The sequence below is a fragment of the Rhipicephalus sanguineus genome, chromosome 8 (assembly GCF_013339695.2).
Source record: "Rhipicephalus sanguineus isolate Rsan-2018 chromosome 8, BIME_Rsan_1.4, whole genome shotgun sequence".
Lineage (NCBI taxonomy): Eukaryota > Metazoa > Arthropoda > Arachnida > Ixodida > Ixodidae > Rhipicephalus > Rhipicephalus sanguineus.
The window spans coordinates 7,367,374-7,389,206 of NC_051183.1; the positions used below are offsets into that span (position 1 = coordinate 7,367,374).

Here is a 21,833-nt window from a genome sequence, read left to right on the forward strand (position 1 = left end):
TGTCTCGTTTGTTTCCAAGTTCTTTTTTTATTCATACTAACAAATAGCCCGCCAATCTGTATGGCTGCTTGTTTGTGCTATAGCACTTGAGCAGTGTGTCTGTTTCTTTCCTCTCGCTCAGCCGGAGCCCTCTCGGACCAGGCGGGTCCTGGCAGCATGTCGTTTGAGTCTCCGCGGTTCCCGGAGCCTCCGGACGAAGGCGGAGGCCTGGGCGACTCCGCGGCCGACGACGACGAAGACCCCTTAGCGTCGCCCGACTGCGGGGACGACGTCGGGCCAGGTACGTCCTTTCACTGAACAGTGTAGCTTGTCCGTAAACCTCCATACGGATCGATCTTGTAAAGAGGTCCATACTGGTGACTAGCATCTGTCCAGAGGGATCTCTGGAGTCGCCAATCGTGTGCCGATACGAGTGTCGCTGCATCTTTTCTCGAGAAAGGCATCTCGATGATTTCTCTCGAGGCGTTATGTTCAGCTTTGGCAACGTCATCAGCCGTCCTGGACGTTGCAGATGAAACATGCTTGCACCGCATCAGACTAAACGTCGCATACACCAACTACTTTAGGAGCAAGATTAAGCTGTCGGACTCACCAATGTGCGTCCACTGTAACGTCCCAGAAGATCTGAATCACGTTCTTTGTGAATGCAAGCGATACGCATCAGAGATAGTCTCTGAAGACGGCCTTACATCTTCAATGGGGCTCGTGCTTAGAGTAGCGACATATTCTGGGCCCATAGCAAAGCAGCACCTGTGCGCTACGCGCCACGATAGCGCTGTTGACTTTCTTGCGAGCCACGAGCCTGAACGAAACTTTGTAAACAGTGTAGTCTACGTGCGTGTGGCTGTACGTGTTTTGTGGTTATCAGTGTATATATCAAAATCATCACCCAGCACCTGGAATAGCATGTCACGCGAAGAGCCAGGCTAACATCCCCAGCTTTTCATTAAAACATTTCTCTCTCTATTTCTTGCGTAATTGTTCTTAGCTAATTAACTGCTTTAGCGCTGTTTCAAAAAATACTCTTACAAGCACCACATGACGGCAAACCATATGTCGTTGGTTTCATTTAGTTGTGGTTAACCACTTTTTAAAATCTTTGGTTCTAGTTGCGTAAAACGCCGATGTATCATACATTGATTCGAGAACTATGCTAAATGTTAGCACTAGTACGTACTTGTTATTTCGTTAGCGGAAAAAAATGTATGGTTTAAAAATGACATGTTGCATGACTAACCACTATTTAAAAAGGTATTTGTGATATTTTTGTGCATTTTGATTATGTATACTTAAACACTGCCGCTATTAGGACGAACGCTTGAAGGACCTCGTCAGTAGGTTAATTACCTCATTTTATTCTGACCTGCAGTGTTGTATTTGTATCGTCAAAAAAAAAAAAGCGCTATAGCAAAATTTCCGGTTGCCGTTACCTGCGGGCATGTACCGCGTGCGGCGTCGTCGTCGCTTGCTATTGGCCTCGAGATCTTTGAGTGGCGCCCTCTCGCATGTGGCGTCAGAGGGAGGACTAGGGTGCCGCTCTTCGCGCGCGCGCTCGCTACGTGAAGGCTGCGCGACGCTGCCGGCAAGTCTGTCCTGCTAGAGTTAATGAAACATCAGTGGGCAAGTTCATAAAACAATCTGTACTTAATGTTCAAGCAAAATGCCCCACGAAATCGAGCGGAGTTGCCATCAGGATCACGTTCAATGTCGATTGTTGCTGGCGTCGTCTGCTAGCCATCAATGTGTACATCTGCATGTATGGCGAGGATTTCTTTTCTGGCTGTTTTCGGCGGTGCAATCAAAATTACTTTCCGGCCCGTTTTCGATCACTGACGTCAGCGTTCGGGATTCCGTGTTATAGCGCGGTGTATATATACCGCGTGCGGCGCGTGTTCGGCTGCCAAGCCTGCTCCTTCGGTTCATTTCCGTTGTTTGGAGTTTTAAGCGCGTGACGAACGACGTGCCATTCAAATAAATGAAGTACTCGTTACAGGCAACAGCCTTTGACTAGATCCAAATTTTCAGCAGCTGCTGTGTAAACGCGTCGTAAGTGCTTAAAATGTAAACAAGAGATAAAAAGGCTGAGAGCACGACGAAAAAGCGGATGCGCGACGGTGATATAAAATATCGACAGGTAATGCGGAGTTTTTTCTTTCTTTTTCCCCCCCCCCCCCCCCCCCTTTTTTGCTGCCTACGTTTGCTGAGTGTTTCACGGTCGTCTGAAAGTTCACTGAACAGGATTAGTGTAATCATACTAACGTAGATAAATACAAAGCTTTCGCATCCGAAGGTCGTAATAAGGTGTATTTGCAGTAAGACAGTGTAAATCACTTTCAGCGGTCGAATCAAGAAAGGGCGTGGCGCGATCATTTTACTAAAGAGGACTCACAGGGTCCCTTATGCATTTACCTAAGAGAACTCGACGGCGAAAGCCATCTCCTTCTTTTTATTCAGTCGACGTATTGTTCCTCCTCCGCCCCCTCCGAACGCTTTGTAGACCTAACGTGGTTTTGCATTGCCTCCAGGATCGGAAGTATTGAAAGCTTTCTACACATCACCTGGTTTTGCACTGCCTCCGTGATCGCTTGACGTCACAAAATTGTGGCTATGTGTGATGTCATGATGACGTCATATGGTAACGTCATCATGCGATCATTTTTTGCATCACTCGTGTTGACGTTGCCGACGCGGGGCGCCGACGGTCAATTTTCGTGTTTGACGAAGAATCCAAGGCTTTCGCCTCAAGATATTCAGTCTTGTTACAGCGCAGTAAAGAATACCAATGACCAGTCAGAAGGGCCAAAATGAATGGTGGGAAAGAGCTCTCTTTCTCTTCTTCTTGGACCGCTTCGCCGATTTTTCTTACTGTTTACCAAAGCTGTATTATCGGTGTCAAATGAAACACGAACAGCGGTGCGCGTTGCCCAAGCATCAGGAACTATAGTGCGCGCCGTCCTGCCATCACCGTCGGCAGGCCCGCACACCCGATTAGGCACCACTGCGCGATCGAAAGCATGACTGTGGCTCACGAGCGGCAAACCGCAGGAGTGTATCCATCTCTAATCATAAGGGTGCGAGCTGTAACACGCGCACCGCTGCTGGCGTTTCGTTCGGCGCCGATAGTATACGTGTAACAAGTTTTAATGTGCATCCAACTTGCCCAATCTACGCTAGTGGTCCGCAATAACCCGCTGGTTGGTGAACTTGTCAATTTTATTTTGTCGACAAACGTTTTGTGTACACAGGTACACATGACTACAATTGAGAGTGAAGTGTGAATTTTATGTTTACACGTCTGTTTACAAGTCTGTTTACGCAACGCTAACTTTTTCGAATAAGTCGTAAAATTGACCGCGCTTCGGTTCCAAAGCGGCGTAGACTCTCGTTAACTTGCTTGGCGGGACGTTCGCGCTTTCACGCAAGCTATTTCAACGCCATCCAGCCCAGTGAGTTACGCTCCTAACTCATATATAGGCATGATCCTGTCCGCGATGGCTGTGGGTATATAGACGATATGTCAATTTTTAACGCTTCTTAACCTCCTGTAATGCTGGCAGCCTTCTAAGGAAGTATTACTGGAAGAAAATACACCTTGTAGTCGAGGAACGCCGTGTGACGCGAGCGAACTATAACGAAAATGCTGCTGTTCTAGCCAGAGCCTAGCAGACGACAAAAGCCGAATCCCCCCTTCTGCGTCACCGGAGCGCCGTTCGCAGCGCCGCCATCGGTGGCGCATGAGGCGGATAAGTTCACCATAACGTTACTGATCGGGACCTTGGCTTCGTAGGTTAAGTTAGTGCCCGGCCCGTGTCACTGGGGGGCTATTGGTGGTGGTGGTAGTAGTAGTAGTAGTAGTAGTAGTAGTAGTAGTAGTAGTAGTAGCAGTAGTAGTAGTAGTAGTAGTAGTAGTAGTAGTAGTAGTAGTAGTAGTAGTAGTAGTAGTAGTAGTGGTTCTAGTAGTAGCAGCAGTGCAGTGCATGAGAAAGAAATGACGCTTATTTCTGCAATTTATAAGGAAGCACGGCTCAGTGTCGAAGAAAACACAGGCTTGCCGCTTCACTGTATGCGCCTTGGGCCACGGTATCAGATTCTAACAGCGTGCCTTGGGCGCACTACTATTTGGCCAGCGTCACTACTGCAAGAGTTAAGGATGGTATCGATCTTAGCTCGTAAGTGCGAGCATCTATAACTTGGGTCACCTCAATCACGAACATGCACGACGCCTGCGCCGTGCGCCACGAAAACGAGCGCTTCTAGCTTCGATAACGAAAGCCCGTATATACAACAAACGATGTTCTGCGATGTTCCGCTATAGCGGTTTTTTTTTTTCTCTTTTTTTTTTCTTTTTTAGAATACGCAGAGGCGCATGAATGCGCGTTGTTGTGTTTCCCTTGTACATACGCAGGCTGCTTTCCCCGGCCCCCCGAGTTCGGCGTGCCCCCTCCCCCTCTGCCTCCGGGCCTGTGCTCGTCGGTGGCGTCCGGTCGTCGTTCGGGCGCCTCTTCGTCCGACGAGCTTCAATTCTGCGAGGTTCGTCCCGTGGGCGCCGAACTGACCACGCCGTCGGCCTTTCCTTCGCTGCCCGTCATCGCCGTCTGCTCCTCGGTCGTCCTCGTCGCCGTCCTCGTCGCTTCGTTCCTCCTCTGGAAGTGAGTGTACTACACTGTATTTACGCTGTACGTATAGCGTACGCGACGCATACAATTTCGCGAACGGGACAGACAGACAAGGAACTTTATTCGCGAAAGGGAACTTCTCAACAATATCTTGATTTAGGCGCGAGTTGGTTCATCTTTAGAGCGCACTTGAAAAGCGCAGACAACGAGGACGAAAGAAACACACACACCGCTGGTCCTGTGGTATGTGTCTCTCTCGTCTTCGTCGTTCGGGCTTTTCAAGAACCCTCTAAAAATAGAACTCGCGCTATAGAAGGTCCAGTGCACGACGGTGCTCTGTGACGGCACATGTTTTGCGACATCTCTTCCCGCACCGAGAAAAGTTCCGTTGAAGCTGCTCTGGTCGCACAGGGTATTCTTACATGTGTCACTCGAAGCCTGAAGAACAGCTCAAGCTGATCGACAGAGCGCGCAAGATGGCAAAGGCCACAGGGGCCCTGGACTGAGGGCTCCACCTTCGCCGGGAGAATTTCTTTGCACCAATAAAGTTTTTCATTCATTCATTCGTTTTGATGAATTACTACTAGGGTAGCTGCAGCTATGCTGCTATTCGAACGATGCGATAACTGAAAAGTGCGCTATCGAAACTCTGAGAGAGTTGAAAGGTAGGAGAAATGCATAGAAGTTGAAAAAGAAAACGATTTGCTACCATATACTTGGCGCTGGGTGATACAGTAAACTATCACTTGAGTGAACTTTAACAAATGTAGGGAAGTAGTTCATTAAGCTGAACGTTCACTAGAATACGGAGCAACAGCAAGCCCATTGGGTGAACAGTGTCAAGTGCAATCAATGGAGTTTGTATGTCATCAATATATACGAAGTGCGTAACAGTTACGGTGCTACCTATGTAATTTCGAAAAAAAAAAAGGTCTCGAATTTTCATTTTCACTGGTGCGCTTAAAGCGTAGGATGTAACAAAGCTGTCCAGGGAGTGCGTTTGTGCGCACTTCCTCTGCCACAGATTGTAATGCCCCGGCTACTTTCTACCGCTCCACTTGAGCGTGTCAGCTCACGAGCAACGAGCCACCGATCCCACGCCCAACCGTTCAACAGTGGGAAGCCTCAATATAAAGCGTAAACTCGTGGGACCACCTCGATCTGGTCGCGAGAGCGCGCAGGGCGGCCGGGGCTGTTTCATTTACTTTTTACTGCGCAGAGATAAGGGTTACAGTTTCGCCGCAAGGGTGATGCAATGAATGCGACAGCATCAATCAAGTTAGAATGTTATACAAAGTGAGGCTAGCAGCTAACTCCTTTAGGATCCGATCTGAAATAACTCTACAAAACGCTGACGTAAGGGATACGGCCGATCCGTTGAACGAAGTGGTTTTCGCGCTGTCAGCGCGAAGTGAGGGGTGAAAGCACAGCACGCACACGGGTATGAGCTGTCTGCTGAACTCTCCGCGCCCATTGCGACCAATGTTCGCAGTTCCTGCTCGAGCGACGCTGCCTAGCCACCGGCACCCCTTCGTGATCCTTCGCCCGACGGAGCCGTCCGGTTCGTTTCATCTCCGCTTGAGCCGTGCCCCTTGGCAGCCTTCGCAAGCTTTCACTCCCACATACAATATACCACGGGCGCTTCGAGCGTCCGTAAATTGTTATCGCAATAAAAAAGTAAAGAGAGCACATGCGCACAATCACAGACTTGTATGTAGCACGATATAACTAGGTCATGCAGGTGTGTTGCCTTAAGTAATCCTAACGATGAACTTGCAGCCATCTGCTGCGACGGTTTGTGATGTCCGACTTGCTTTGACAGTTGTTTGTCATCAATAGAGTCTTTTAGCAAGTTACGAAAATACGGTACGCAAATACGGTAAGGCAGTACGGTAGCATTCCTCCTTTCCCGCTGGTTGTGCTTTGGCCGCTCAACGACTGGGAAAGGAGGAGCGGTACCGTACTGCCTTACCGTATTTGCGTACCCTATTTCCGTAACTTGCTAAAAGACTCTAATGGCGCACTCGTGAGGTATCGAGGACAGATAATGTAAATAGTGCTCCAGTGTCTGTTAGCGAGGTTGCTTGTTAAAAGCAGCGTTATCAGTCACTTCAATACAGAATTGAAGAGGTTTACCCGACAGAACAGGCTAGCCTCGCGTCGGCAGAATCCATGCTCCGCTGATATTTAAACTTGCGGGTTCCACGAGCAGGGCCCGACACGACCTCAGATATGTGCAAGCTAAGTGACTGCCATGAGGTGTGTGTCAGGGGCGGCAGCTAAGAACGCTGCCACTCTGACGACGCTTTACATTTGCACCGAAGGCCTCTTATACCACGAGAAAACTAATCGCTAATGGCTTTGTAAATCGGACGCCCCTACACAACCGTCATGTGACCTATGGTGAACAGCGACTGGTATTCAATTTTCCTATTGTTAAACTTTTCAATCGGTACATTTCTGGTGACGTCGTATACGTGCAATGTAGTAAACTGTTCAGAGTACCCTTTCTGGTTCATCGAGTGGCAGCTTACCCGTGGACTGGCGAATACTTGTAGCTAGATGAATTTTCGCGTGCTACAGGCTGTTCCAGATCGGGCTGTCGATGTTCGTGCCTATATCAAACCATAATCCTCACTACGCCCGCTGCAGGACAAAGGTCTCTCCTATGTTTCGCCAATCAACCCAGCCCTGTGCTTGCTGCGGCCGCGTTATCCCCGCCAACTGGTCAATCTCATCTTCCCACCTAACTTTATGCCTCGCCCTCACGCGCTTGCCTTCTTCTGGGATCCGGTTTGCCACTCTTAATGACCAGTGGTTAGCTTGACCTTTCGCTACATGCCCTGCCCATGCTCATTTCTTCTTGATTTCGACTAAGATGACCTTGAGCCTCTGATCTCTTGTCCCTTGACGTTACACCTATCATTTTCCTTTCCATATGCCTCGCTGCGTCGTCCTCAATTAAACTCGAACCCTTTTCGTAAGCCTCGTATGTGAATACATTAATATAGAACCGTAAAGGCGAAACTGTGAAGCTGTCGTTGTGTTCTTGCTACGCGCTCTTCGTGGGCTTTCTAGCAGTGACTGTAGTCGGACGTTTAGGATGGTTGTGCAGCTCTTGTGTTTCCCTGTCCGACGTTATTCTGTATATTTATCCTTCTGCGTGTACAGTGGGCGTGCACACTTTTGTGCGGCACCCCGAAGTACGCCCTTGGGCTGTGCAGTGCAACGGCCGCCGTTGTCTGCTGTCCACTCCGCCTGATGAAGACGTCGCCGTTGAATGCTGGAGGACATCCGTCATCTCCGGTTCCGGCATTGCTGTCGCACTATGCCCGGGAAAGCCAGTGATTAGAGCTTGCGGCGGTGACGCCAAAATCAAGACCGAAAGCCGCGAATGAGGGCCTTGCGTGATCGGCCGCTCCCTTGCGCGAACTTCTTGTCATTTGCCTTATGTCGAGAAGATTGCAGGTGGCCAGGCAAGAAAGGAAAGAGGGGGGGGGGGGGGGGGGCGTCGCTCGTGCATGGAACAAAACACTCTGGTTAGCAACTCCTCTTGTCTCGGCCCTGTGTCCTCAAAAGATGCGGACAAGAGAGACTACAAACACAGCGTTGAGTTACAGCACACTTTACTGCAGTAGTTTTTTTTTTTCCTTGCTGTCATTGACTTTCTGCGCACGCTCCCTCATGCATACACATATATGTGACTTGGCTACTGCAATAAGGCATGTTGACCGCCAGGCGCTGTGCTTTTAGTCTCTTTCGCCCTTCGCGCTGTTTCTATGGATATTTAACTATGGATAACGAGCAAGCCCAAGCCACTTATGCGGACATGTTTTACACTTGTCACGAAGAGTGCGCGAACAGTCGAACGGCGCGAACAACCAACCTTATGGGGTCAGAAGCAACGCGAATGTCGAATACGTTTAGAATATTTTTCGAATTTTAGACAGCCGGTCGCACAAAAAGTATTAAATGATGCTCACTTCTTGGTATGCGTATCTTTAGGACTATAACCTGAAATGGACCGTTAGAAACAACTAAGGCAGTTCTTACGCACACAGATCCTCAGACAGTGCGACTGCTCGTTGGAAAGCCGGTAATATGTCGGGCTTCCCGCGCGATGTATCCTGCGGCATTACGTGAACTTTCATGTTTTAGGACTGTAATGGTCCTGTTTGCACAGCGCAAAATGAACGAGGACACATGAAAGGACACAACGCAGGCGTTGTGTTGTGTCCTTTCATGTGTCCTCGTTCATTTTGCACTGTGCAAATATGTCTATTCTAAATCACCAACTAGCCCAAGCTGCCGTTCCATCAAGTAATGGTCCAGCCTTTTGATATTTATTGTGCTTTTGCACCAATTGTGTCTTCCTTTGGGTGCAGTAAACATTTTGAAGTGTTCGCGAACTGTTGGGAGAAATATTTGGTATTTTCGACTAACGGCTGTTCATTTCGAACACCGAGTTAATTAGGAGACTATTAGACTCGACACTCAAAATTGCTGTATATTCGCCCACCCCTACTTGAGGTTGGCACCCGAGTACCCTGTAGGTGCAGAGCTCCTTCAGTTCTTCTCAAGACGGTGCGTGCGCGAGAACACCATTCTTTTCACTTGGTCCTTCCAACTGGCCTCGTAACAGCGTCTCTTCCGGTGGCGGGGCTTTTCAACTTCCGGCGGCGCGTGACCACGGGCACTTGAACCGTAACATCCGCCGGAGAGCATCAAAGGTCGTCATGGTGTAAGGGCGCTTCGCATCCGGAGCTGCTGTTCTCGACACGACGGGGTGTGAGGCTGCGTCGTGTTCGGGGGCTGTTAAACTGTTGCGAACTGGAGTTCCAGAATGCAAGCTTTAGGACGTGAAGCCAATGCGTGCGACAGCAAGGTTGGGTTGACTCAGTCAGTTAGTGTGTATATGTGCCCGTTATAGCGAGCCAAAACAAGACATTTACGTGCAATCGGGAAAGATGGAGAGGTAAATGAGACGCGAAAGGCGGTGAGGTTAACCAGATAAGTGTGCATAGGTGACGTGCCAGTTGGCTGTACGTGATCTTGAGCAGCGCAAAATTTAAGAAACACGGGCAAGCATGGTCAGCGGCTGTGTTATCTTGCTTGTCCGTGTTCGTGAAATTTTGCGCTGCTGTTCTCAAGGTAATTATGCAGTTCTCCGTGTATGCCACCCATGGTCCTTAAGGTGTAGTGTAACGAATCGGAAGGTATCCAGCTGCAATTATGACGCGCGTCACATAGAAAATAAACGTTTATTGGATAGTAAGTGAAGTTTTTCGCCCAAGGTTGGCAGCCTCTTTAGTCCAAGAAGCCCTGTATCCTATATACATGTCTGAGCCCAGTGCACAAGCTCTCTATGGCCTTGTAGCGCGGGCATTGCAGCTGGATCGCACATTGCTATTCGCCTAAGTCGTGGGCGCTGAGTTTGCTGCCTTTCGGAGCATTTTGCTGCCGGAGCCACGCAGCCCGCTTCCGGCACCCCTCCATGCGCGTTTCACCTCTATTTGAGCCGCGACTGTTGCGATGCTCGTGCGCTTTCACTCGTTCATATAACGTACGACGCGGTGGGCGATGTCGTCGATTTGGACTTTAAACGGAACATGACAGTGACGGCGACGTTAAAAATGCCCGTTGAGAGTCCATACAGTTGCTGTCGCCAAAAAAAAAAAAAAAAGAAACCTAATAAATGGCCACATGCACAAAATGAATCGTAATGTGGACAGGTCGCGTACAGGGAAATATTGCTGCCGATGCCTCGTGTATTTTTCCAACAGCCTATTCAAATGGGTTCACAGTTCAGTACCTTATTCCAGAAGCTGGAGCGTTTCAACTCGTCGGAAAAATCTCTAATCGATGCCGCGTGTCCTTTCGGCGTCGTTTCTGAAGGTGGGGAAAAAGGTGACCACTCCGCTGAGATTGGTGGAGTCTCTTAAAGGGGAAGAAAATATCCCCAAAACCGGAGCACAGCAGCCATCGTTCACGTAGACGGGCCTCTGAAGAATGGTCGGGTGGCCGGTGTTTTTGGCAACACGGCACGCCAGAGGGCGGCAAGGAAGGCGTTCCCGCCGCCGCCTTTTCTCCAAGACAAATCGTCAGCGAAAAGGACCACAGATGCGCCACCCTGTCGTGTGCTAAAACGCTGCAGCGCCAAGGGAGGCTTTCAGAAGACTGGAAGCAGTGTGGCCGTTTTGACGATGCATAACAGGCCACAAGTCGGTTGCCAATGGATCCGAGTGGTGCCTCGGCCTAGTGCTGGGCACGCTGTGCCTATCTGTCGGTTTGCCATGTCTTATTAAACGGCCGCCGTATTCGCGCGTGTTTATCGTTTGGATAGGTGGCACGTCATGTTTTAGACCAAAAAACAGCGCAGACTGATTGATTGGGCATTCAAGAGGACAACATTTTTTCGTTTTCGTGTTATTTCGCACCGTGGGCTGTTGTTCTCTGGTACTGGACGACGCTAATAACCTAGCGTAACGAGTGACAGACACGACAGCCGCCCTTCGTCCATTCTAAAGACGCAGAAGCGATTTCCCTCGTTTACTCTTGAAAAAAAGAAAGCTTTGGTTGTGCGCTGCAATTCATCAGCCGATGGAGGACGCAGTCTTTCACGCTACTACGTCGTTTTCTGAAGCGTCCGTTACAAAACGGCAGCGCAGTAGCGGATATCAAACTGGGCGCCATCTTGCCCCATCCGCTGTTGCATGGCGAGCGGTATACACACACACGTGCGCGAGCTCGGGGCTGGCGATAATCTTGCCGCCGCCTGACTAGTTGCCGGTGCGGAGGAACTCTCGGCAAGGAGGCCTTCATTCATCACCGTGGACTCTCTGACAAATTGACTGGCGCGACTTTTAATCTTCTCTAAAACCCTCGTCGTTTTTGCTGCTTCTACGCAGTCCTTCGTTTCGCTCCCTTCCTCTCGTTTTAATTTTTGCATTTTTTTTTCCACCGTCGGCTGGTCCAGGCGGACTTTGGGAAGCGTCGTCCTCGTGATTGCCTTCGTGTCCCCCTTCTGTCGCACCGCTGCTGTTGTCTTTGCGAGGGTGTCGTTTTCAGCGCGCAATAGTTGGTCACTTGGCGGTGGTGTCGTCCATTATTTAGGAGGAGCATACCGGCGGGACTGACACCATCTGCACTCGGACACCATTACTCACGTCTCTGTTAGCGTGACTACCAGTGCGAAGCGCCGCCGCGTGCTCCACAGAAGGCGTTAATGGTTGCACCACCGTGCGGGACCCGGCGTCGTGGGCGCACCAGCCCCGGAAGCGACCCTCCTACACACCGCAGTGTGCGACGGGCTCGCCAAAAATACGCCCCGCCGCGCACGCCTCTCGTTAGCTGCCACGCCCCGAACCTCGCAAACCGTGTTGGAATCGAACCCGAGACGTAAATCAGCTAACGGTACGTGCAGTCAAGTGTGATTTTTTTCGCAGCAACATGCGTTGGCGGTCAATAATACCCTTGTGGCGTGGCCACCCGCTGTCAACTCTTTCTTCGTGTTAAAAGTAATATTGTTACACGGTCAACTTACTGCTAAAGTGTTCATTTATGGAGCTTTTCCTTCAATAAGCGAACTATATTAGAGGTTGCTGCAGCAGGCGGTGTTAGCCTGGCATGCATAGCCGGCAATTGTTCTGCCCGAACCACTCATCTATAGCGCGGGCTATGCCTTCCATTAAGAGACAGTAGGATTGGGCGTGTTGCTACAACATAGAGTACTTAAGGGGACTGTCTACAGCTCGGAAAAATTTTTATGATTGTGGTGAAAATGAGAAGATCGCTCGTCACATCGGCGGCAACGAGCACGCTTTTGTCCCACAAAGAATCATTATATTTTTAATTTGATGCTGAAAACCGTGAAAGAATGACCGCTAGCGCCGCCCAACAGCGATGTGGTGAAATCTATTGGTTGGTAGGACATGAAATCCATGGAGGTGGGCTCATTTTGCTTTAAAACAAACATGCATAACGGGAAATTGTATTTTACGCACTTGAGGTAGCTTTCGGTTGTGTCAGAGAGCAATTTTCTTGCTCTTTTTTTCCTCCCGCGTCCTAACAGGCGCCCGGTGGCGCTGCTTGCGGCGCCGCATTCGATTTCATCTGCTTCAACTCATGCGCTGTCTTGCAGCCCTCCGCGCTGCTCGTATCGTGCCGCTGTATTGTTGTTAGGATGTCTCACTTGTGCTGCGCTGTGAAGGCGCGCATATATCGTCTCTTTTTTGATGAATGGACTTGGCTTGGATTGCGGCAGCAGTGCTAAAATAAACGCACAGACTGCAATTACAGCAAAACAAGTGTTCTGTAATCGTATAATAAGGCTTCATTTAACCGTTAGCGCGCTGAAAACGACTGTTACATTCATTACAATAGTAATAAGCGAACATATAGTAATCTTACAAAAATCACATGTGCTTTCGGTTTTTATTTTTACCGGCACTACAATCGTCATCGCCTCCACCAACCAGTGTTGTGGGCATGTTTCACGCCAATGGAAGAAGACCGAACGCAGATCGGAAAATTCTGTTTTAAAAATTTCTGCTCACTTTTCAGAGAAACCGCTGCAAGGCTGGACACTTCAGACGGTACGCTTTCTATTGCGGTACGAAAGAGAAAAGCGATGGACGGTGGACAGTCTCTTTAACAGCGCAAACGACAGGAGGGGATAGAAGAGAGGAGACAGCGCTCTGTCTATCCCCTCCTGTCGTTTGCGCTGTTAAGCACTCTTTATCCTTCCATTACGCGGTAGTTCTCCCACAGCCATTGCTAAAAGTGCTCACGGACGAATAACAAGATAACTATTTTTTGTGTGTGTGTGCCAGAACACGACATTGGGCACGCTGTAGTGCGAGAACTCAGTTTTTTTTTTTTCCCGAACTGGCATTCACATAGTCAAAGTCTCAGTACAATGTAGATGTTCACGCACCTGGAGAGTTCACACAACAAAATATTCAGACAGGAGATATTCGGCACTCGCATGTAAGAAGTCCCTTGAGTTCCGCACTCTTACAACGTCATAGAATTCGTGTACTCGGACGCAAATGACACATAAACATGAAAGGGCAATAAACGTGTAACCAAGTGCGGCTGAAATCTAAAAAAAAAAATCATAACTATGCAAACAACACTTATAGATACATGCAGTTCGGCGACATCCTTTGCCTCCTCAACAGGATAATCTCGTTCCTACAGTTCGCGAGATACGACTGTAATTTTAATTTAAAATATACGCGTGTTTCTAAATGTGTAATGCTATCGGCTCCATGAGTGAGCAGTTCAGACACGGCTCGAACGCATCTATGCCTCCTGCGTTTTTTTTTTTATTCTGAGCGGCCCGCGCGTACGCGCGCACCAGTTTTTAATTACAGTGCCGCGATATTCATAGTGCGCGTGTGTCGTGTCGTAGTTACGTCTCGTCGTGCTTCGCAACTGTTCACGAAATCGTCTGGCTCAAAGTCTGCGAGCACGATTACAGCGAGAAATGGGAAAACCCCTAGCCGCGCACAGTAAGCACAAGGAATAAATATTTCGCTTAAGATATGTTTTTTGTTCATTGAAACAGTGAGACGTTTTCTGGGGTAATTAAAGGTAACACTTTTATCCGCGTACACGTAGCGTAGTACATGAAACTATATGCGGGTACACGTAGAGTTACTGCTTTTTGACATAACTCTGAGTACATTAACCGATCAGCGTCTTATGTGTCCCTGGCAGCTTTTGTGGAAAATTCGCTGGTGGCCGTGTGACGCGGTCTCGTGAAGTGGAACTCGTTTAGGAAGTCTCTCGTTCCTGTATAGCGTGATGGAGTTCACGGCGGACGCAGGTACAATTAACAAAGTTGACCGAGACTGTTGAGTTCACTCAGCGCTCTGTGTGGTTGCTGGTTGCACGTCGACTCACAGGAGCGTATAAGGTGACTCTCGTCTGGACAGTTAATTCCACCTAATCACGCTTGCCTCAATTGAGCCTTCTTGGCATTCTTTACCAACATTCTCCGCAAAAGGTGTCTTCTCTGACGTCACTCGTTGATATCGCCATATATCGTCTGGAGCCATAGTCTTATCGATGCCCATTGATCCAAGGGTGAACAGAAAGTGGCCGCCGCCTTTGCTAGCCGCCCGTTCGTATTTGGCGAACAAATAACCGCACTGGCCATCGCGTTGAACGAATTTCCCCCGCGAAGCCCGAAATCAGGCGCCGTTCCTCAAGAACTAAACGCAACGTGCAAAAAGCAGAGCGGGGTGCATAACCAGCCCACCTGAGAAAATTGAAAATCCGCCTTCTTCGAAACTGTTCGCTTTTCCTTCTCGCCTCGCGTAGAGTCGTATACGCGCGCTTCGTGCCTCGCTTCTCCGAGAGTTTTCTTTTCCCCAAAATTAGCTGAGAAAGCGCACCTGCTGGCGGGAGAATGTGCGCGCCGTGTATGGCGGAAACCAAATTAGTCTGCGTCTATGCTTCCTTTTCTCTTTTTCCAGCTGAGACATTTTCTTTCTTGCGGGGGTGTAAAAAATGGGCTAATCTACTTCGGCAGTGCGCCGCGTTATTAGCCTCCATTTCTCGAAGCTTCGCGGTGAATAACGATTGTCCGCTCGTTTTTTCCAACGAGAGCTGCTGCGCCATCTTTAAACAAAGCGAGACGAACAATGATGAATAGTGTGTGTACGGCGCGCATAAAATTGCCTTCCAAGGCACAAAGTGTATCTGCAATTTGCTTGGAAAGTGCCCGGCTATATATATATATATATATACTCGCAGCGTAGCCAGGAAGGCATGCATTACCTGCGTATCTGGCCTGGAATTACACGTTATATTGCGTTCCTCGCTGCCGGTTCTGATCGCATCAACTTGAGTCGTGCTTCTGTGTGTTTCGTTCAACCCGGCTGCGTTCTCTCCGTTCAGGGCCGCTTTCTCCACGAGGTTCGACCGTAATGGTTGTTTTTCAATTTGCATTGGCTCGACTGGGAGAGCGAGACGGGAAGAGCGCGGCTCATTCGGCGATTTACTCGGCCTAGGATGCTGTTAGAAACCGCAGCAGTCCAGTTTTTTTGCAGCAGTTCCTTATCGGGCCTCGCATGCGACAGCTATTTGCGCGCGAGAATTTTCCCTCTTTCCACTTCTTCCTTAAAGTTTTTTTTTATGTGAAAGCTCAGGCATAACATGTAGTTCACAGCGTAACATAAAAGGCCCTCACACGTATGCGAAGAAATTCGTTCCGTGCGTAGAGTTTGGTAAAGATTGGTGAAACGGTCCATGGATCCAATTTACTACCTGAAACGTTCTTGCCGGCAATGCTACACTTATATAAAATATATTTTTTTCGTTTGTTTCTTGTTTATTTGCACTGTTCTACGTTAAGAGCGGGTAACATGTGTACGTATCACGTGGCGCGTAAATATACAGGATTATCTCGTCGTAGCTCCACACGCCTTGTTCTACTCTCTGCCGTGGTTTTACCACCTGTTAATTTCATATATGGCTGGCACTGGCGCAGGGAACGTCGCAAATTCAATGCGGTTTCTTGCGGTACACATTTCTCTAAAGTAAACGCAGCTTTCTGAAACACGCAGCAACCGAGATTGTAGCCTTTAAAATGAAAACAATTTTTTCTTGTCTTCTGTGGTAATAACCATAACAAAAATAGAAGGAACAAGAATGGGGTGGTGGGGGGGAAACAGCGTTCATTCCAAAGAGGGCGCTGGTTATTTGTAACGCCTGCACACGCTCATGCTGAACCACGCTCTATAGTACACGGCTTATCGAACAGCGTAGTTCATTTCGTGCGTATAAACTCAGTTTTCCAGCGCAACTCGCAAATTGTGCCGAATAAGGAAACGCGCCGTGTTCGTGATTTCTGAAAGGGGCAGGCCGCGCGCACGAAAGAAGGAAAACAGCGCTGCAGACCTTGCGGGTCCGAGCGAGGAACGGCTGCGGTGGCATGGCGTGGTCGGCTAATTCGGAATAATTCTGTCGAATGCCCCCTGCAGCAAAATTAACTCGGCCGTTGCTCCTCGTCCACCGGTGGAGTGAAGGAGGAGAAGCGTGCCGCCGGCTCAATAACGAAGGCCGACGTAAAAGCGAGGGGGAGGGAGAAAATACAAAAAATAAGTGTATAGTGCGTGCCATGATATCCACTGCCAACGTATATGGGCCCTCCTGCAGAAACACTGCGCAATGCTTGAAACCGCAAATTAGCGCGCACGGAAGAGGCAGGCTGCTTTTCTCGCTTCCTAATTGAGCTTCGCTTTCGGGGAGGCTTAGCGCGTGTGCGGGGGGGGGGAGAGGGGGTTAGCCGAGAGGGGTTGCACGCGGGACCATGGAACGGAGGTCGGCGCATAAAATGCGCCGGAAACGTTGTCGTTTGTGTGCGCGCGACAGAGCACTTGTGCAGGGCAGCGCGTAGAGTGACGTAACATTTTCTCGCTTAGTTCGTGCTTTGGACGCCACCTTGTACTCGGAACTAGAGCGTTCCACGACGGCTCTCGTTCTTGAATTTCATTACGCCCTAAACACTGGCTTGCGTCCTCATGCTCGGGGGAGCGCAGTTTTTTCGGGAAGGCGCTGTCGTACACCTCAAAAACGTAGGATTCCCGCCCCTTGAAAAACACCGGCCGTTACGAACCAGCTCCTGCGCCGCCGCTCTAATGATGACGTAGTAGCGGGGACTCCAACCGAGCCCGCTTAACGTCCGGCGTCGAGTCGACCTGGCTGATATGTGGCGCGGGTTAATTGTTACGCACTCGTCGTCCACCGCAGTTTCGCATGCTATGCACCTTGCGTTTGTGTGTCTGCGTTTTCCTTTTCTCGTGAGCGTTCGCGCATGCGCACTGCGTCCTCGGTGCGTTGTGCGAACGCGGCATGATAGCGGTATGCTCGCGCAACGCGACACCTGTTGATATTTTTTCTTTTTTTTTTTTTTTTTGTACGATGAGAACGTTGTTGCGGCTCGTTTCGCGCGCGTTAATCCCCCTCTGCCTGCGCATCCAGTTTAGTCCGTTCAGTGGTTTGCGCGCAGCGCTGAGCCCCGCTCGTGCCTCTGCTGGTTATCTTCCAATTAGTGCGGCGGTGGATGCAGTGGCTGTAGTAACGGGTCTGGCGTGCGGCCTAGACCCGTTATAGCAAACTGTGTCGCAAATGGAGCCCTTCTGCGCGTTTTTGTGTTGCATTGAAGATAATGCCGTCGAGATAATCGCAGCCGCTGTACGAAAGCGGCAGTCGGTTGTAGTAAAGTTCGCCTTTCTATCGAAAGCGCTGCACGCGAAGCGGTCGTTCCTTTCTTGATGCGCGCTATGATTTCCACCTTCAAGGATGAGCGACTGTTCGAGTAAATTTTTTACATACGGTTCGTGGTTTGTGTGCGGGCGCCTGCTGTGAGATACCATGTTCAACCATGCGGGCTGCCATAAAATTGTGTAATTCACAGGCGTCGAATCGCTCTTTTGCTGACGGAAGCGCGATTCTGAACCGCTCGCATTTTGCATTTCGTTCGAGTTCGCATTTTGAACCGCTCTGAGATAGCGGCCCTTTGGAGCTGATATATATATATAGTAGGCAGTTTTAGAATAGCGTACGCCAAGTTAGCGTTAGTGTTTGCGGCCTGCTATTTCCGTCACTTAACGGGAGCCCGCAAGCGGTTAGCGTACGACGCATGCGCAGTTGCGCGAAAAGCCAACGCAAAGCTTTGCGTACGCTATTCTAAAACTGCCTAGTGTGTGTGCAGCGCGAGCCGGTTCCGAGCCCCGAGACTTTTGAAAACATGGTACGATCGCTACGTGAATAGGGGAACTTCGTGGAATATCACACGATGACTGCTCGTATACATTGCAGGAGCCTGAAGGGCTGTTAAAAACGAAATAGAAAATTATCATCACCAAAAACCGGCACGTCTCATCTTCAATAGCGGGCAAAACGGGTACTTGGTTGACCTTCATGGTAAACACAGCGCAAAAAATAATAATAGAAAATAAATAAATAAACAAAAAGAAAAACGACGGCACGAGAAGAAGAACGACACAGGACAGGCGCTGATTCTGTGTCGTTCTTTTTGCGCTGCTTTGTTTGTTGTTTGTTTGTTCGTAGCCTACCAATTTTGGCGCTGCTTTTACCATGAAGCCTCATCTTCGTCCTCTTTTGCTTCTCTACCAGACGACGTGCGCCGATTCGTCCGGCGAGATGATGCAATAACTTGATGGGCGAGATAACGACCACAGACAGAGAGAAAGGAAGAGATATGTAAAGAAACAAATAGAAAGAAACCGAAAGAGAGATTTCCTTTGAGAAAGATTTTTTGCTGAGGCGAGACTCAAACTCGTGTACCCACGATCTAAAAGCGGGCGTCCTAACCAATCGGCTATCCGGGCACACGCTGGTAGAGCAGCGCGTAGGCTTGTATGGTATAGTACAGCAAGGTGGTGGCAAAGGGAAGTGAGGCTTCGGAGGATGAGAGATCGAGAGACAGGGATAGATAGATAGATAGATAGATAGATAGATAGATAGATAGATAGATAGATAGATAGATAGATAGATGGATAGATGGATAGATGGATAGATGGATAGATGATAGATAGATAGATAGATAGATAGATAGATAGATAGATAGATAGATAGATAGATAGAGATAGATATAGATAGATAGATAGATAGATAGATATATAGATAGATGTCCGTCCGTATATATATATATATATATATATATATATATTATATATATATTATATATATATATATATATATATATATATATATATAGATATATACACATACAGTACAACCTCGTGATACGATCACGGCTCGTACGAATTTCGTGGTGATACGAATTTTTCTGTGGTCCCGGCAAGGCCTATTAGCCTGCAATGTGTTGGAGTACGGTTCTTGCGAACCGATTTGCACTCCGCGACTTTTGATACGAACGTACGCTAGCGCACAGATACGAACAGTGAGGCCCGCGCTGTCGCGGAAGACGCGGTAGTCACGCGCGGGCGCGGGTATGCGAGCGGCGCGACCATCAACGTGCATCGTTGCCTCCGAGATAGCGCGCGCGAATTTTGGAGGTCTTTATGCGCCTTAGCTTTTAGATTACAGATGACGTTGACGTCGCGCTTTCTTTTTTTCGGCGCGTTGACGCGTGCTCCGGTGCTCAAGGCAGCAGCGTCTTTGTACTGTGTTTAACACGTATACGTGCCTGCCACGTCGATGCAAGCCATGTCCCCGCATCAGACGTTCTACGAAACAAGACTGGAACTTGGGCTGCGGGTCCGTCATGAAGTCCCATATGAAACGTGGACAAAGACCCAAGATACGAGCGGACGGTCTTGGCGAAGGAGCTTGGCCTCTATCTATCGTGTGCAAAGCGCTTCTTAAGTCACTTTCGCCGCAGTACTCTGGTGTCTACAAAAAAAGCGTAGTAAGATTAGGAAGCGGCCACTAGCGTCACGGGCACAACACATCTGGTTCATAATTACACACGCGCGCATGCACCCTATATTTCGAGTACAAGTATGATCGTTGACGTCTAAACACTTTACTGGAAATCATTCAGAGCTGTTCATGACGTCGCTGCGGCCATGAGAAACTAAATCAAACGTAGCCCTGACGAAGACCGGTCCTCCGGTCGAAACCGTTGGCAAATAAAATTAAGACAACCGCTTAGTTGTGTCTCTTCTATATATATATATATATATATATATATATATAGCGCCGATAATGGGTGAAGTCGAAAACATCCAGTATCTGAAGAGAGAAAGGTATTGCAGTAGAGCAGCAAGAAAAGCCAGCAGAGCCTGTTGCCTTGTCCGCATAGGTTCCTGCAACGTATCGAATGAAGCACTTAAATAGATCCCGGCGTTGTTGTTTTTTTTTTTTTCCGCCTGTGCATCTGCGGGTACAAAAAATCCACCCCGTCTGGCTGTGCACGTATTCTTGCGGGCTCGCGCCCGGGCTGGGCATCGCACGCGACCCTGTCACGCGTGGCTGGGCAGCGGCCATAGCGCTGCAGTCGCCAACGCCCCACGAGTAAACAAAGCAGAGCGAAACACTGAACGTGCGTGCTCTCGAAACACTGAACTGCAACGGCTCAAAAACAGCACTGCGTAGGGCTACGGGTTAGTTTTGAACACCTCAGATTATTAGCACCAAGTGTATGTGTAGTAAGCAAGCGAAGTGCGCTTTTAGAGCGGTAGCGCGGCGGTTCCTTGGTTGAGCGTCGTGCCTCGCCGTTACCGCAGGTCGAACGAGTGCCGCGGAAGATGACGCTTTGAGCCACGCGACGCTCTTCTTTTGCCGAGGCCGGCTGGATTGCTCTGAAGCATTCGCCGCCGAAGCAGAGAATAAAAATAAATGTCGTCCTTGTGTAGTGATTGGTGTAGTCCTAAATCATGCGCTAAATGCGGCTCCGCAACTGTGAAACCGGAAGAAGTGCGGAGCACGGACACACAGCGATTCCCGTTCGTAGAGTCCCCACTGCTCCGTTTACAAAACCGCCAATGGCGTCAGTGTTTTAGGTAAACGGTTTCGCGCGCATGTACGACATGCGCGCTACTTCTTGCTGCGATTTATCGATGTCCCGCTTGTTACGGCACTTGAGATACGTGTCGTCTGCAGCGAGTGCCGTCAGGTTGTTTCCCCTTTCAGACGTAGCGACGAAAGCGCCGATGGGAGGAGCAATCGCGCGCTTGGCGAGGCGGTGGCGCCCTCTCTTGCGCGGCGCGGGTGTCAGCCGCATGTTTGCGAAGCGCTTTTAGCTATTTTAAGTTGATTATTGCAATACTTATTGCTTATTTCTGTTAATTGTGTTATTTTATACCTTGTTCGTTTATCCTAATCAGGTTTTGAGCATTGCTAGCCGTATTGACCACTTGATTTTGAGTGCGGTCACGCGAAATGAGGCACTGAACGCCAAGCCGGGCCCCTAAAGTTCTACGCACTTAAAGGGGTCATGAAGCACCCATTGGGCTTGTTGAAAAAACACATCCTGCGGAAAGCAGACACGGCTATGAACTGCTCTGCCAAATATTACAGTCGTGCGCGCCGCGTAAAGGCCACAAGCGGAGCGCGAAGTTGCTGTTTCCTCAGGCGCCCTCTTTTCAAACATAGGCCGGTTCTCACTCTCGTCGGTGGGCGGGGCGTCTGCATGTTGACGTCGCGGATCTGCCAGTTTACGTCGCAAGAGACATAGCATGCTTATTGGCCGACAGCCGACGTAAATCGAGAGCG

At 49.3% G+C, this 21,833-nt stretch overlaps 1 protein-coding gene across 1 annotated transcript in view; it reads left to right on the top strand.

Annotated features, from left to right (window-relative positions):
* Positions 1–21,833, top strand: part of LOC119401275 (uncharacterized) — a 226,552-nt gene that overhangs the window by 123,773 nt on the left and 80,946 nt on the right. The window contains exons 2-3 of the mRNA XM_037667965.2: positions 122–280; positions 4,406–4,649. Of these exons, the coding sequence (XP_037523893.1) occupies positions 157–280; positions 4,406–4,649 (368 nt within the window). The 5' untranslated portion in view covers positions 122–156. The remainder of the gene's footprint in view (positions 1–121; positions 281–4,405; positions 4,650–21,833) is intronic.